Source organism: Hyperolius riggenbachi, chromosome 1 (genome assembly GCF_040937935.1).
Source record: "Hyperolius riggenbachi isolate aHypRig1 chromosome 1, aHypRig1.pri, whole genome shotgun sequence".
In the NCBI taxonomy this organism is placed as follows: Eukaryota; Metazoa; Chordata; class Amphibia; order Anura; family Hyperoliidae; genus Hyperolius; species Hyperolius riggenbachi.
In genome coordinates, this window is record NC_090646.1 from 136,250,389 (window position 1) to 136,268,972 (window position 18,584).

Here is an 18,584-nt window from a genome sequence, read left to right on the forward strand (position 1 = left end):
AGTAGAAAATATAAGATATTGTTGCACTTACCAGCCTTCTCTTTTTCAGAAATTGCAGGCAAAGCCTAAAGCAGAGAGAAATAATTAATATTATAATACAAAGAGTAAAAAAAAGAAACATATATCAAGCAATTATATGAGTTGGACATACTTATATTCCTATTTGATCAATGCTATACATGAAAACATATCACTGATGCCCATCTGGTAGTCTGCAAGCCACATCTGGCCTTCTTAATCTAATGGTGTTGTCCTCCTAACCTGCCCTTTAGGGATGGTCGGAAAATTTCCATTGAAATCCAATTTTGCATTCGGAAATGGGGTTATTGCAGCGGAAATCGGCATGTGGAACTCGGTGTTCTGTGGAAATAACTCATTATCACAACTTGGAAGTTTTAACCCAACTAAAGTTCTTGGAAGCACTGGACCAATCATGGAATGCAGAATTTTTCCGCACAAATCTAATTACCGCGGTAATTTTAGGCTAATCACAAGATTTAGTTTTTCCGATTTCCGATTTTTATTTGCCATTCTTTTCTTTGATGCAAAAAAAATGACAAATAAGATACTTATCGGAAATTGGTAAAACTGAAAATTTGAAGAACTGTAATCAGAAAACGGAAAATTGGAAATCGGAATTACTGTGGTCATTTTAAGATTAATTTGGAGACTTCAGAAATATTGGGCCAATCACAGAATGCAGAATTTTTCTGCAGAAGTCAGATTACAGCGGTAACATTAGGGACAATCAGAAGACTTCGGAAGTATTAGGCCAGTCAGAGAACGCAGACGTTTGCAGATCAGAAATGCGGATTCTGCATAATAGCGTACATCCGCAAAAAAATAGCGGATTCCAAAATGTTATTTTATTTTTTGCAATTAACTAATGTATTGATGGAAAAATAAAATTTTTCGCAAATTTGCCGAAGTCATAAATTCAAATTTCCGCAGAAATCGGTAATTTGGAAAATCTGTGGACTCAGAAATACACTTTTGGGAAAGTGAATTTTTTTCTGGAATCAGACATCGGCATTTCTGACCATACCTAATGCCTTTCCATATTTTCCTACATAACTTCTATAAATTAGTATAAACTGGTAGAGAATATGCTGAAAGGTGCAACTATGCAACACAGGTATGAAAATGGGCTCTACATGCTGTACAACTGTATTCAACACACAGCTAGATCTGCTTTTCTCCATAGCTCCATTCTGAGAACAGAGGGTTGCAGCAGCAGAATTACATTTACTGCACTTATGACATAGTGGTCAACTTTTTAGAAATGTGCTGCTCACACCACAGCACAGTCAAGCCCTTTCACCTCCTAGGGAGCTTTGCACTTTAACCAGCATTTCACGGAAGCTACAAATTAGTATTGCTTAAAGAGAACCTGAGGCGGAACTTTGAAATCTTAATAGGACACAGAGGCATGTTCTGTGCACAATGACATGGCTCTGTGTCCTTCAATTGCCGCTGCTAGTCCACCCATGGCTCTGCTGTCCCCCCTGAAAGTAGCGCCAGGCTAGCGACAATCTGCTTGTCGCTAGCCGACTGTTTACCTGAGGCTTCCTCCGCATTGCCTCCTCCATTACAGGCTCCCCCCTGCCGCTCCCCACCTCCGCTAGCTTTCTCCAATCGGAAGCTAAGCTATGATCCAGGAAGTACTCCTAGGTCACGGCTTAATTTCCGATTGGAGGAAGTTAGCGGAGGCGGGGAGCAGCGGGGGGAGCCTGTAATGGAGGAGGCAATGTGGAGGATGATGATTGACAAGCTGCAGGTATATGGAAGCCACAACACGCACAACCTTGAGGCGGACGGGCTACAACAGCAGAAGACCCCACTGGGTACCACTCATCTCCACTAGAGTCAGAATTTGGTGTAAAGTGTAAACAGAAATGAGAACATGGATCCATCATGCCTTGTTACCATTGTGCAGGCTGGTGGTGTATGGTGTGAGGAATGTTTTCTTGGCACACTTTAGGCCCCTTAGTGCTAATTGGGCATCGTTTAAATGCCACGGGCTACCTGAGCATTGTTTCTGACCATGTCCCTCCTCACATTCACGTGTACAAGACTTGCCTCACCCCTCCTCTGGAATGCCCTTCCACAACACATCCACCACTCTCCCACCTTTGAAATCTTTAAACGCTCCCTCAAAACCCACCTTTTCCGACAAGCATATTCTCTAGCTTAGGCCATGCACCCACTAAATAACCTAATTACGCACTGCCTGTACATATACTGTATACTTCCCCACCTCTTGTATCCACCCCATTCCTTTAGATTATAAGCTCGGAAGGGCAGGGCTCTCACCCTTTTGTGTCATTGAATGTTATTAATTTAATGGCTTCTACTCTGTTAGACATTTATACATTTTAGTCATCATGTTAAATCAAATTGTAATCAGCAGTGCTGGATCTTGTATCAGTGTTCATATTTGATGTATATCATTGTCTGTATCATTATGTATCCCTTGTTTGTTTTCTTACATTGTACAGCGCCACGGAATATGTTGGCGCTTTATAAATAAATAATAATAATAATAATAATAATAAAAGACAGGAGCGCTCATAACTTTGAAAGGAGCGTACATAACATAGGAGCCTGCGCCATGCAGCACTACCGTGGCAGCGTGCACGTGCTGATTTACCTCGTGATGCTGAATTTTACCTTGTGCTGCTGCTATAACGCAGCTCAATGAATAAACCCACTGGACTGGTATTGTCTATAATTCGGTAGAAGTTTCCAACCCTCTTCTGGGTCATATTAGAATGCAGTGCATATTGATCAACAGTTAGTCAATTATAGTTTGCGGCATTGCAGTTTCGCAGTATTTGCAAACCTACAGCAAGAATTTAATTTTAATAAATCCAGTACTGCCTTTCACTTAGTTGGCATTCCTTCCTTTTTTGGTCTCTGTTAAAAAACAGTTGTAAAAATGTCGAGAAAAGTTTAATCTTCCCCCCTCTGAGAAATTCCATTACATGCAAATTACCCATTTTGTAAAACGACACATCGCACAAACGGAGTCTCCTAGGAGCAGGACCTTCTTTGAGCACATCTGCGATACAAATCCACAAGCACCGGGAGTAATTTCAGCTATATATAGAGAACTAACCCTTACGCGTTCCCAAAATAAGCCGGACTATATACTTAAATGGGAGAAAGAACTAGGCCTGCAGATCGATTACACTGAGATGTGTGATATATGGGAGAATATCCCTAAAACCTCTATTAATGCTGACCTGGTTGAGATAAATTATAAACTATTACTTAGATGGTACCTGGTCCCCCAGAGGGTAGCCAGATACAATAAGGAATGTTCAGGGAACTGTTTCAGGGGGTGTTAAACGATAGGATCGTTCGCTCACATATGGTGGACTTGTAAAAAAGTACGTAGATTATGGATCAGAGTTTGCAGCTGGGCCTCATCCCTGATTAATGCCCCAGTCCCGCGGAATCCTCTCCATGTCCTTCTAGGTTGCCCATACCCATCCCTCTCCCCGGCCCAAAATGCTCTCATTAACTACATCTTCACAGTAACCAAAATTAAAATAGCAGCGGCTTGGAATACTCAATCCCTCTCGTTTGAGGCAGTCAAAAATAGGCTTGGAAATATCTTGTTCTTTGAGAAATTGAGGGCCCGTATGAATGATAGCATGAAAAAATTCCATAAAATTTGGGATCCATTGATAGCTTACTTATTAACTCCTGAACAAATAGCTATGGTGCACAACCAATGATCTAATTATGGTTTCATGCACAAGCAAGGATGGCAGTCCTCGTCCCTGGAACCCTCTTCTACTGTCCCTTCCCTCTCCTTTCTAACTTTCTCCTATTCTACTTTCTTCTAATCTCCACATAATCACGGTTTATCTTTCAACTTGCCTCTGCTTACGACGGCATTGTAGATGTTAAGACACTAGATGTTTACTTGAATAAGTCTGTAAATTCAACAATATGCGAATATACTCCTCTTCCTATTACACAAGTTGGCACTTACTATCGCAACTAGAACCTATTGAGCTGACCCTAGCTTATGCTAGGAAATTAGCAAAACCTATCTCGCTGGAGCTTCGGTTTCATAGCTATAGGTACTGGACAGGTATGATAGACTAGTCCTCTCCCGACCCCGTACGGGTTAGAGTTGGTAGATGGACTATCCTGCATGATAGCGTTTAGGAATCCCTTATCTGATTACTAATTGTAATAGTTGTTCTACCCACAGATTAATATGTTGACATTACTAGTGTTATACTGGCTTTCACTCGCTCAAGCTAAAGATGAGTTGACTGTAAAAATTTTTATGCTGTTTCTGTTCACCGTTGTTGAGACTTGTTCTTGTTGAAAATTGAACTGTAACACTTATAAAACTTTTCAATAAAAAACAATTGAAACAAAAAAATGTATTTATTTATTTTGTTATTTCTGGCCATCTCTGATTCTCTTTGTACCAAATAAACATAACCCCCTCCCTGCAAACAAACCCTTGTCTATAAATTCCTCTCTGACATCGCTGTTGTGACATGACTTGGCCTCCGCCAGGTTGGTGATAGGTCTTCTGGAGGAAGACCAACATATTATCACAGTGGCCACTCAGAATGTCTTCTAGGAGCGCTATGGCCATAGCTAACTCTTACCCTCCGTGCCCTTTAACCTATGGATTGGGGTTATGGCTGACTGTTACGCCAGGCGCCCACTACAGATTGCTAATTGAAACTGCTCTGTGGTTTTGCTAGCATTTTGTACAGCATCCTGCCTCTCCCTCCCCTTCCCCAGTGAATTGTGGGGTGCACCTAGGGGGTGTTGTTGGTAGTAAATACACTATTAGTTAAACTGCAGTATAGTAAAGCAACCACAAGATGTCACTGTCTGTAAAGTAAGGCAATGATCTCTAATGCTGGGAATACACGGTTCGTTTTGTACCGTGTATCGAGCCGCTGATGGCTTGATTGATAATTTCCGACCTGTCCGATACCCCACCGGATCGATTCCCCGCTCGATACCGCGGGAAGGACAATAGTAAAAAACGAAAAAAGATAAGAAGCTGCCCACGGGGACGAGCGGGAATCGATCCGGGCACCCGCGGGGACGAGCGGGGACGCGCCGGAATCTTTCGAGCGGCTCGATACACGGTTCAAAACGAACTGTGTATTCCCAGCATAAGGCCTTGTTCTCATTGTGTTCCACGTTGGGCAATTTTTGATGCGTTTTTTTTTTTTTTGCGATTCCCGGCAATTTCTGTGAATTGGGCGTTTTTGGTAAGCGTTTTGGTGAGCACTTTTTTGGACCTTTTGCGATTTCTAAGTGTCCTAGGCCTAATTTTTAAAGGGAAAAAGGACCTAAAAATCCCAGAAACAAATCACATTTAAATTGATAGGGAAAAAAAGCCCACAAAATCGCTGGCAAAAGCACTTTTCTAGCGCTTTGCGCTTCTCCTATACCTCCCATTATTACAAAATCACCCCGACAATGGTCCATGCAGCGCTTTTCAGATCAGAAAGCGAACGGAACGCACCAATCTGAACTAGCGCATAGGAAAGCATGGTGTAAGCGCTTTCAAGGCGATTTTGAAAAATCGCCAGTGCATAGAAAAATGAAAAAAACACCACTAGTGTCAATGAGCCCTGAAGATATTGGAATTTTCTGTGTTCCTCTTTGGTGGTGTATGCAGCCCTGGGCCGCCCATGATGCCAGGTGATGCTGCTTCCTCAGGTGGTGTCACACGCCAGGCGGCATCCTACCCCCCTTCAGGTTGCCGCCTCCTGCAGCAGGATGGGCTCGCTCAGTCGCCCTTGACTGTCTGCTTGTAGACCTCAGATCCTTGTGTCCCGCAGCACTGCAGGAAGAAAGGAGAGCGGTTTCCATAGCGACGTGTATACTGGAAGTAATTATGGGAGCACTCTTTAAAGGGGTCACGCGGATCTAAGGTCTACAAGAAGAAGGCAGGAGAGGGGGACCTGCTGCAGGAGGAGGCCACCACTTGTTTCAAGAAGATAAGCGGTGGCCGGGAAGGGAGAGGGTTTGCAGCAGGCTATATTGGGGGAACCTACCTGGCTAACCTGTACTGGGGAACCCACCTAGCTACCGTATACTGGAAGAACCTACCTGGCTACCTTATACTGGGAGAACCTACCTGGCTACCTTATACTGGGAGAACCTACCTGGCTACCTTATACTGGAAGAACCTACCTGGCTACCTTATACTGAGGGAACCTACTGAAGAAGGGTGCATAGCCCATTGGGTAAATCTGTCACTTTGGAGGTGTACAGGGCCTAAAATAGGGTGTGTGTGTTGTCATTCATGCACCTTAGATAGAGGGTATAAGAGAGTGTGTGGTGTTGGCTTGTAGCAGGCATATTTGTGGATTATTAAATGAGATCAAGCATCACGCTGCATTTTGATACGTTTACTTTGTGGTGTATTATAGGGTATACTATATACTAACATCATGTTTTTATTACGTGGTACTAACGTATGGAGGCAGCATGAGACATCTGCTCAGGGATCTATGTCCTGTGAAAATGTTTTCACGCTGCAGTCTTGTTACTTTATATGGTCAAGAAGATCTCTGGTGATTTCTAATATCCCAAGAATTTGCATCAGTGGGTTGCATTAGAAAGCCCCGGACTTTTTCTGCTGTTATAGGAAGTGGAAAAGACTATGAGCTGGAATAGATACACCGCAATATGCTGCAACCCACAGTAACAACATCAGTAATAAGCTTCCATATTAATCATTATTACTGTAATGCTATCTGCAATTTTTCTTTTTTTTAGCTTGATGTACAGCAGGCATACGGCTTCAATTGTAACTGTCCCCTTTTATACCAAATAGAAAGGACAGAAACTGCATTTGGTTTTTGCAACTAGCGTATTTTAAGTAGGTTTCCAACTAATTCATAAAACTATTTTTATACATTTCTCAAATAATTGCACTGGCGGTTTTAGGTGTGTATATGGCTGAGTGCAAAGATGGAAAGAACAACATTGGTAGTAGAAAAGTAGGCACTAGTTTTAAATAAGCTTTGTGTAGGAGGTGTGTAATCGTCTTTCCTAGATAAATGCTGACTTTACAAAGAAGTCGTTTCATAAAATAAAGTAAAAAAAATAAAAAACTACAAGTTAATGCAATCCATATTTGTATGCTTGACAAGGGGGAAGCAAAGCTTTAGCTTAGCAGTTTCGCACGCACGCACGCACGCACGCACGCACGCACGCACGCACGCACACACACACACACACACACACACACACACCAAACAAACATACAGGAACTTTTATGGTACCTACAAACAGTGTTGCTTGCAAATTTTCGCCAAAGTCATTTTCACATCAAAAATGCTATTTTAGATTTCGAAAATATGTCTGTAAAAATACATTGTATTTTTGCAATGTGAATTTTTGCCAAGACTGCAAATTTTTGCCAGGATTTAAGAGTAAATTACACCTTTTAAATCAAAAAATTGCAAAAAAATCACAACTTTTAAAGCAAAAAAAATCTGCAAAATGTGAAAACCACAAATGTATAACAAAATTAATTTTGAAGGCAATTTTTGCTCAAAAGTCGAATTTTACATTATTTTCGTGAAAATGAATGCGAAAAGAATATTGGCGTTTTTGCTCATCACTACATGCAAAGGTAATTAATTACATATATATTTAAGCAGAATGCCAGCCAAAGTTGCTTATCATTCCACTTTTGAACAGGTTGGGCACAGAGTAGAGTACACTGGGCCTGGGGCGTACTCTAGAGCCATAAGTGTGGGCCATATACCTTACCGTACCACCACAGCCACGGGCTTGTCTGCATCTAATGCAGTACACTTTTTTTATTGTTTAAAAACAAATAAGACCACTAAGCCAACTAATATAAGAACAATTACAATATGTAATGTAATTAAACAACCAATGGTACTACCATTTGCTATTTGATTACATTACGTATTGTAATTATTCTTATATTGGCTTAGTGGCCTTTAACTGCCTGCCAGACTGGTACCCATCCCCAGCTCCCCAGCCAGCCTAGTACCCATCCCCAGCTCCCCAGCCAACCTAGCATCCATCTCTAGCTCCCCAGCCAGCCTAGCATCCATCCCCAGCAAGCCTAGTACCCAACCCCAGCACCCAAGCCAGCCTAGTACCCATCACCGGCTCCCCAGCCAGCCTAATGCCCATCTCCAGCTCCCCAGCCAGCCTAGTACCTATCTCCAGCTCCCCATCCAGCCTAGCATCCATCCCCAGCTCTCAAGCCAGCCTAGTACCCATCCTCAGCCAGCCTAGTACCCATCCCCGGCTCCCCAGCCAGCCTAGCATCCATCCCCAGCAAGCCTAGTACCCAACCCCAGCACCCAAACCAGCCTAGTACCCATCACCGGCTCCCCAGACAGCCTAGTACCCATCTCCAGCTCCCCAGCCAGCCTAGTACCCATCTCCAGCTCCCCATCCAGCCTAGTACCTATCCTCAGCTCCCTAGGAATGCAGCGCAGGAGGTTTGGGCACAGCCAGCGCCACAATAGTTCTAATAGGAATTACAGCTATAGCGGCACACACTTAGTAACTTCTGTGCTGTCAGAAGACAGAGCTGAAGTTACTTTTAAAACACTGTAATTCGGCCGCCAGCAATCACTGGAAGCTGAATTACATATTTCCCTATTATCCACATTGACCTGGAGGGGGAATAGTAATTAACGCCGTCAGGAGTTATGCAGGAGCAGGGTTAGCCATATACTGGCTATATCCTGCACCCAAGTCTCCCGGTGGCTTTTTCATAGGTACGCCCCCAGCCAGCCTAGAACCCATCCCCAGCTCCTTAAGCCAGCCTAGCATCCATCCCCAGCCAGCCTAGTACCATCCCCAGCTCCCCAGCCAGCCCAGTACCAATCCCCAGCTCTGCAAGGCAGCCTAGCACCCATCTCTAGCTCTTTAACCAGCCTAGCACCCATCCTCAGGTCTTCAGCCAGTCTTGCACCCATTTCCAGCTCTTCAGCCAGCCTAGCACCCATCCCCAGCCAGTCTGGTATACACCCCAAGCTCCCCAGTCAGTCTGGAGGCTCCAGCCTGAGCCCCCTCCAGCTCCAAGCCATGCTCCACTGACCTAAAAGCCCCTGGGCCCCTCATGCTGAGGCTCTTGCACATAACTTAATCTGACATTTGGCAAGCTTCCTGTCAGTGTAGAAATTAATTACAAAAATGACAACGGCATAGTACAGTAAAGCATGCTGAAGAGAAAAACCTAAACAATAGAGAGGTCAGTGCAAAATGTAAGGTGCACAAAACAAAATAGGAAGATCTGTGAATTTGTAAATGACTTACTACTGTTCAGATCACAAACAGCTAGACTTCTGTCACCCTTTCCTGCACCACCACCAAAATAGGCATGGCAGGCATGACTGCGGGGCCCCCTTGAGGCGCGGGGCCTGGGGCGATCGCCCTACTTGCTCCCCCCAAAGGTCGCCTCTGGTTGGGCACTAAGTAAAACCTCTGAGGCCTGGGAACCACTGGGGCAATTTTGCAGCGCTTGCCGATCGCCAGCTGCTACACCAGTGGAATGTTATAGGGGTGGTTGCAGAGCATTCACAAAGCACTGCATGCAGCATTTTGGGAACAATCCCCAAGTAATCACGTCATGCAGTATAATGAAGAGAGAAAAAAAGCCATTTTTATTTTAACATTTAATTTTCAACTCAAAAACACAGATTCAAGGAGTCGGGTTGAAAAGTTTTTCAACAAAACAGATATTTTTACAAATATGACTGGTTACCAGGGATGGATTTCTCAAAAGGTCACCAAGGCCCTGTCCTTGGGTGGCAGCTGGCCAAGGGGCGCTGGACATGGAACAGGGATTGCTGCAAATGGAATCCAAAGGTTGAAAATAAGGAGCAACACATGGAAATAGGGGGCTGCCAGTGGCGTAGGAATCACCATAGCAGGTATAGCAGCTGCTATGGGCCCTACACCAGTGTTGCTTGCGAATTTTCGCCAAAGCCATTTTCGCATCGAAAATCCCATTTTCGATTTCGCCGAATTTTCACGAAAATAAGTACTATTTTCGCTTCAAAGGCGAAATTGCGCAATGATATTTTCGCATTAATTTTCGCCTAAAGTCCGTTTTTTCGCGTTGAATATCTAAGCCCCCTTAAAAGCTAGAATCACCAAATTTGCAGGGTATATTAAAGAGATATGTGGGTACAAGAGGAAAATTTTTTCAAAAAGACCTTATAGTTTTTGAGAAAATCGATTTTAAATTTCAAAGGAAAAAAGTATAAATTTAAATGCAGTAAATGACAGTTACTTAAGCAAACCTAGAGGTAGTGTAAATGTACTAATAGCAAAAGAAAGGGCCAACTGCCAAGTGCAAACTGCCAAGTGCAAAGGGCCAAGTGCAAAGGGCCAAGTGCAAAAGTGCAAAGGGCCAAGTGCAAAGGCAAAGTGCAAAGGCAAAGGGCCAAGTGCGAAGGCAAAGGACCAATTGCAAGTGCAAAGGGCCAAGTGCAAAGGCAAAGGGCCAAGTGCAAGTGCAATGGGCCAAGTGCAAAGGGCCAAGTGCAAGGGCAAAGGGCCAAGTGTCAAATGAAAAGGGCCAAGTGCAAAGGCAAAGGGCCAAGAGCCAAGGGCCCTTTGCACTTGGCCGTTTGCACTTGGCCCTTTGCACTTGGTCCTTTTCATTTGACCCTTGGACCTTTGCACTTGGCCCTTTGCACTTGGCACTTGGCCCTTTGCATTGAGCCCATGGCACTTACACTTGGCCCTTTCTTTTGATATTAGTAAATTTACACTACTGCTAGGTTTGCTACAGTAACTGTCATTTACTGCATTTAAATGTATACTTTTTTCCTTTGACACTTTTAAATCGATTTTCTCAAAAACTATAAGGTCTTTTTGAAAAATTTCTTTTTCTTCTTGTACCCACATATCTCCTTAATATACCCTGCAAATTTGGTGATTCTAGCTTGTAAGGGGGCTTAGATATTCAACGCGAAAAAACTGACTTTAGGCGAAAATTAATGCGAAAATATTGAATTTTCGCCTTTCGAAACGAAAATAGTATTTATTTTCGCAAAAATTCGGCGAAAAGAATATTTGCATTTTCGCTCATCACTGCCCTACACCACTAGGGCACTTTCTATTTTTCAATAAAATTATAAAATATATAACATCGGTGCTCGCATGGGCCCCCAGCCACTTATTCCTTTAACCAAGTAGCAGCTGCACCTCTGGAGATGTATGCAGCTTCTGTGCCTCTGCCAAATGATGCATAACTTAGTCTGCAGGCTGGAAAGCTGTGATAGTGAGCTGCAACAAAGAGAAGTTTCTTCCTAGGTCTGTAACCTGTTGCCTTCTATATCCACTCCACACTCCTCTGATGTCTGCAATGCAAAAAAATAGATGTAAAACTGCTTTCTCCCAGTCATAAAACCAGTAACTATTTTTACTTATACTTCTCCATCTACTTACAGATGATTAATAGGAATAGGGTCTGTATTTAAAATGTGTTAAAGCTATACTGAAGCTTCACACAAAAAATGAATGAGGTGCTCATCAATGGAGAGGGAAGGCTCTGGATCTGGAGTTAAAGAATGTCGAGCATTAGTTTGCTGGCATGTAAATAAGTGCAGTTGTTTGGTAATCTGAGCACTCTTTAGCACTCATTCTCATTTTTAGAGTTGAAAATATACTGACCTTTTTTCAATCCATCAGCCACTCTTGTGTTTTCCAAATTGCTAAAAGCACTTATTTTAACACCATGTAACAGAGAGGCCATAAATAAGGTTATGTTTGCCCCCTCGGTATCAGTTGAAAAGGGCACCTGAGCCATCTGTGTAAAAAGAGCACCTCCATAGACTTCAATGTTATTTTCACAAATCTTATGCTATTAAAATATTCAGGTATGAGTTTTTGAAAGCGCTGCCATTTATTTTGCTGTATAAATTAAATTTTTACAAATCTTGCCTACAAGGTGGTGGAAAGGGCGGCCGAGTTTTTGATTCGGCTACAAAAGATGCCCTTTTATAGCCGACATTTTTGATTCGGCTACAAAAGTGCACCCTTTTAAAGACAAGATTTTTGATTGGCTACAAGGTTCTGTAAAATCAGTTTACTTGTTAAACTCGTTTCCAAAGACTACCTTTAAATATTTTAAATATTGCTAAAACATTTTGTTGAACTATAAATACTGTATTATGGAGTAACATAGATTTTTTACACCCATTGCTGTATTTACAAGGATAAGTGGTTTTATTTCATTAAAAACTATTAAAAATCCATCAATTTTTTTGTCTTTAAATATTCTATGTGGCCTATAGAATTGAAGGACAGTTTTTTTCTGTATAATATTCTCATCAAATATCCAATTCAGTGACACTTAATATAATAAGTCAATTACACACTCCTAGGAGTTCTGGTTCACCATGAGCTTGCTGGTCAATCTGTAACTCTTAATAGAATATACAACTCTTCCAAACCACAGTAATGCACAATTTGTCTCTCCAAACGTCTACATTATTTTGCTGAATTAACTCCTATAACAGGCAGAGGTGACTATATATATATATATATATATATATATATATATATATATATATATATCTCAAATATTAGTTTGTTTTAGAGCTTTTTTAAGTCTGGAAATTTCCTATACTATTTTTCAGAGCCTTCCAAGCGCAGCCCCAAATTTCCCTGATTTCCAAATACCTTTCTATTTGTAGCACTTGCGGACATAACATTCGGAGGATCTAGGTTTTGCCTCCCACGCTGTTAGTGGAAAATAGATGTAATGATTACACTTATGTCTTCGGAAACATATATTGCAATTATAAACACATATTCAGAATTTCCCACAGATGTTTAGAAGTGGTAAATACCCCATCACGTCTTTATGGACTAGGAACACTTGAGACATCTTTTATGTATGATGAGATGATCCATGATCATTTCTGTCTCTCAGTCACCACTAGCTTTTCAATTATGATAAATTTGCTTCACAGAATTTTTATGTCCTTCCTATTAAAACATTTTTATTTTATATTTATATACCAGTTTGTAATAGTAAATACTTTTCCTCATTGCATGCAGGACAAAGCTGTTTCATTCAGGACTGTGGCTTTGGAGCTGATGTTATTGGTGGATGAAGGGGTCTGGATCCAGTGCATATATCATGTATGCTATTGGACACTGCCTGGGACCAGCTATGGTAGCTTAGAGGAAGGGCTGGGTGCTGGACACTGAAGATAAAACGGATACCCCCCGACCTATAAATTATGATTTTCAATTAGATTTAGATGCTGATTGTGGGGTTAGTGTTAGGAGATAGGATAGGAGGAAGTTAACTTAAGTTGATAAGGTAAAGAGGTTAATGTGTGGCATCAAAAAAGGGTTGATATTAAGGGGAAGGTTGGGAATTCAAGAGAGTTTAATGTTAGGAGTAAAGGTTAGGGTTGGACATCAAGCACTGATTAAAGTTACGGGAATAAGTCAAGTTTCGCCAAAAAAACATGAACAAGGTGGCCAATCAGGGTTTATTGGTATCTGAAGGCCTGCTCCCCATATTTTTGTTTTCAATGATTGAGCACAATGTTTTTTGTATTTATTTGAAATGGGAGGAAATTTGGCCAACTCAAACTGGGGGACACCGCTGCCAACAAAGGGGATCCAGGATCCCTATTCTGGTATTTTTTTTTAAATCCCCCATTAGCTAAAATAAACAAAGCATAGTTAGTTGAAAACGAGAATATAATAATTCCAGTATTTGCTAAGTGCTTTTCTCCTTCCAGACTCAAAACGCTTGCAATGCAGCTACTAGAGCGCACTTAGTAGCCAGCAGTGTTAGGGAGTCTCGCCCATAAAATTCCTTACTGAATAGGTGCTGGCTTAGAGCCCTTAACCATTACACTATCCAGCCACTAGATGGCCAATCAACTTTTAATTGCTTTAGCTAAACATGTTTTTTTTGTGTTTTTGCACCTCTGATTACTTTTTCTGCATAGCACCAATGGGAGTTACACATCAGTACTGTACATAAAACACAAGTGCTGGGGCTTTTTCAAGTACTTAGTTTTTATGTACTTAGTTCAAAATGTCTTTGTCTCAGTAGAGTCCCTCTTGTCTGGTGAATCAGGCTGATCTTGATCAGATTCATAATAAACTGACTCAGTTTGCTCATCTAGAATGAGGGGTTCAAACTAGCACGGAAAACCACATTTGTATCCTTCAGTTAAGGATTCTGAAATTAATAAGTCATTAAATGCTAATGGATTGAGATTGCTCAAGTGCTCATCAACATTGTTCACGTTGGGGCAGTTTGGAAAAAATATCTTATAAGGGTTCTTACAGTGAATTTAGTACAAGAACATTGGTATCCAATAATGACTCAGCAAGCCATCAATTATTGTCAAAACCCCTCGGCAAGCATACCATGTATGAACTAGTGTACTGAGTAAGCCTTAGCAGTCAGAGTGATTTGTCTGTTGGCGGGCGGCCCACAGATATACACTCCAGAGCATATGAGTGAGGTGAAACAAACTAAACCCGTGTTTGATTCAAGCACAACACTTTCAGTCATGAGTTTAGGACTTAATGGAAAACTCCGCTTTCATAAAAAAAGAGCCATTAATATATATGTATGCTGTACAAGTCTTTCTGCAGTTTAATGTTATTAAATTATTAAAAAAAATACTTTCCATTGCAATCTGCAACCAGCTATTCATTTCCAAAATTGATAGTAAGCTCAAATTGTTATTTTTTTTAGAAACAGACTTCTGTGTACTCTATAATGAATGCTGCTTCCATTAAGGAATGTCCAGAAAGGTCCATTTTGCCGCAGTAATAGTTAGATTCACATGTCAACACCTGCACTAATCCTTTGACTGGCATACAAATTTGACACAGGTACGAGGCATGTCAGACGAGTGTTCTTTGCTACGGTATGCGGTTGGGGGACACACAGGAGATGTGCAGGTGTGATGTCACACAGTGATAGGGTGAGTGGAGAAAGCAATGCCCATGGCCATCATTGAACCAAATCAATCCCCTAGGCAAATCGCTGGTCGAGCAGCTGGAAGGGATGTTGGTTGGGGGCTGCTGTACACACCCTGGATTCTCAGCAGAGTTCATTTTCAGCTGAGTTTCACCTAATATGTGTCTCTACCTGCCATTTTCTCTGAATATGTGATTATTCCCATGAACAATTGTGTTCATTAGCACAATACAATCATTAAAAATAGTTCCTGTGTACTGATTTCTGTTTAACTCCTTCCTGACTGCCTAACGCTGAAAGGCGTCAAGTCCTTGAGCGGGGTTTTGCAGGGCATCACTCTGCTCCGTCATCAGTCTACCAGCGGCGATCACCTCTGTTGGACTGTAAGGCCCGGTTCACATTAGCGGTTGTTTGCCAAACGGACCGGATGACCTGACCGGATCCGGACCGGATCCGGATCGGAACCGTACGGTTCTGATCCGGATCCGATCCGGATCCGGTCAGGTTGCATCAGGTGTCCATCAGGATGCGATCCGGATCCGTTTGGCAAAAGTTCGTTAAAAACAAAAAAAAAGTTGGGGTCTGGGAGGTCAGCAGAAGGGGGACCTGTGGAATCAGGCCCTCTGCTGTTTAGCACTCACCTCCACCTCCGACATGCTGCCAACATCTCCGGATCCGGATCCAGCTGTGCTGCTCCACTCCAAAATGCTTGCCCATGTGTCCCCATCCAATATCGCCGCAACAATCCCCATAGGAAGTGGGGTAGAACATCCGGATTTCTCAGCCAGTGTGTTGTGCGCTCTCCGGTTCCCATTGGTTTGTATTGGCCGGATGGTGCAGTCCGGCTCCGCCCCGGATACGGCTGCCGGAGGAGCCGCATGAAAAAATAGCGCATGTTGGAACGGAGGCCGGAGTTTGGCAGAACGGACGCATGTGAACGGACGCATAGGCTTTCATTGCTATGCCGTGCGTCCGTTCCGTCCGTTCTGCAAGCGGTGCGGCTCCGGCACGGCGATTCCGGAGGGCCACCGCAAGTGTGAACCGGGCCTAACGGCGAAACCATGTTTTTACATTGTACACGCTGCGATCTACTGCAGCGCTGTACTGGGGACAACCGTGTCACTCTGCTGTCCCCCGTAGAGGCTCCGAACGTGATCCCCTCTCATAGGTTGATGCCTATGAGAAGGGATTGCCCTGATTGGATGGTGGGGGAGAGAGGGGCAGAAAATAAACAAATAAAAAATAGGCATTTTTAATAAAAAAAAACAAATAAATAAATAAAAACCCTGCAGCAGCAATAAGTGCCCACCAACAGAAAGCTGTATTGGTGGGCAGAAAAGAAGGGCAGTTTGTGTGCTGCGTTGTATGGCTCTGCAGCGAGCCATTAAAGTTGCAGAGCACTAAATTACAAAAAATAGCCTGGCCACTAGGGGGGTGTAAGCCTACAGCCCTCAAGTGGTCAATAGTTACGTTTTCATAAAATTGAAAAAAAAATATGATCAGACTTTTTTTTTTTTTTACTTTTTTTTTTTAAACATTAATCAAAAAAGAAACACCTTTTTGACCCAAAACTGATTTCCTTATTGAATAATGCATATTAGCCCTTAAAGGGCAATAGAGATAGAGAGGTGGAGGCTGCCATATTTATTTACTTTTAAGCAATACCAGTTGTCTGGCTATCCTGCTGACCCTCTGCATCTAATACTTTTAGCCATAGACCCTGAACAAGCATGCAGTAGATCAGGTGGTTCTGACATTATTGTCAGATCTCCCAAGATTAGCTGCATGCTTGTTTCTGGTGTGATTCAGACACTATTGTAGCCAAAGAGATCAGCAGGACAGCCGGGCAACTGGTATTGTTTAAAAGGAGATAAATATGGCAGCCACCATATCACTCTCACTTCAGTTCCCCTTTAACTTTAGCAGGACACGATAACTGGAACTGAATCAGGCCCAACCCATTTGTTCTTTAGCTTATTTTCCTAATACATTTGCAAGGGTAACAAGCAAAAGTCTAATGTTATTTATTATTAAAATAGGTCTTATACTACTTTTCCTAATGGGTTATTTTTACTTTCTTTTGCTTCACATATGCTAAAAATGTTTTATATAAATAAAGTTACATCTTTAAGTAGAGATAGCTAATAAAATGGTTTAGTGTATTGGGTCAAGGAGAGATGAGCCATGAGATAATGTTTGTGAATCATTCCCTTAAAGGCATAATATGGGGATAGTTTCAAAATAAATAGCAATAATAATAATAATACACACACTCTTTAAGACACGTATGCCTAACACGAGATCTCTCTCCTGTGTTTAAGTACAACACAATACAACAATATGTACATGCTTAGGCTGGACGTACAGGAAAGACCGCAACGTCAAAGTCATTCCCATGAGAAATACTGGAATGATTGTCTTTTGTTGTGACAAAGGCTCATCTGAAATCCATTAAAATGTAATCTGACTACTTGACTGTCTTAACTCTCAGTTCATGGGACCAGTATTTGACAACCATTTAAATAGGAAAGTTTGTGCTTCCCCATGGGAGGTCATATATGGAAGGATAGAATGGTATTTAAATGCAGCATAGGAAATTCTTTGTAAACATGGCATTTTAGTATTGCATGTGTAACAATCCTAGTTTAATATCTATATACAGAGCAGGAAAGGAAATACACTTTCCTACTTCAAAAACTTTTTTTTTCTGGGGATGACAACGCCACAACAGAGGGGATGCTCACACTCAGGTACCCCAAAGACTGGGGGGTGGGGGGCTGGAAGGGGACCCTTATAAGTAAATGTCATCTTTTTTTGGCATGGTTCAGGTGTGCTTTAAAGAGACTCTGTAACAAACTTTTGAGCCTTATTTCTTCTATCCTATAAGTTCCTATGCCTGTTCTAATGTGCTCTGGCATACTGCAGCCTTTTCTAGTTGCACTGTCTCTGTAATAAATCTTATCTTCTTTCCTCTGTCGGCTCTGTCGGGCTCAGGCTGTAATGTGTGGAATGTGCAGCACTGCTTGTGATAGGCAGAAGCTTTACACACCCTCTCCAAGTTCTCCTCTCAGCCTATCACACTCTGGTTAGCAGCCATGTCTTTTGTTTGTAAACACTGCCTAAAACTGGCAATTACAAGCCAGGATTGCAGCAGGGAGTGGCAGAAACAGCACAGAGGGGCCCAGGAGAACATTATGAATAGAATGGTATGCTTTTTATTGTAAGAATTTTACAGTACAGATTCTCTTTAAAGGAGAAACATTATAGGCTTCTTAAACTGAAAGAGATTTGCACATACAGAAAAAAATGCCATTTGCCTGTACTCCATGCTAATCTTTAGGCTTTTTTGGCTTTAGTTACATAGTCTATTTCCTTCCCTGTATCAAGTATGCAGTTGATGTGGTCACTTAATCTGCATACTCTTTCTTGGCCAGTCATTTAGAGAAGAGTTCCCCAACCCTGTCCTCAAGGCCCACCAACAGTACATGTTTTGCAGGAAACCACAAACATGCACAGGTGAGGTAATTAGTGTTTCAGCAGAGCTGATTACCTACCTCTGTGGATTTCCACGAAACATGCACAGTTGCTGAAAGTGCTGAAACCGGTGCTG

The 18,584-nt window shown here is 42.1% G+C and overlaps 1 protein-coding gene across 1 annotated transcript in view; it reads right to left on the reverse strand.

Annotated features, from left to right (window-relative positions):
* Nucleotides 1-18,584, reverse strand: part of DLC1 (DLC1 Rho GTPase activating protein) — a 569,878-nt gene that overhangs the window by 326,205 nt on the left and 225,089 nt on the right. The window contains exon 5 of the mRNA XM_068278607.1: nucleotides 32-65. Coding sequence (XP_068134708.1) covers nucleotides 32-65 — 34 coding nt within the window. The remainder of the gene's footprint in view (nucleotides 1-31; nucleotides 66-18,584) is intronic.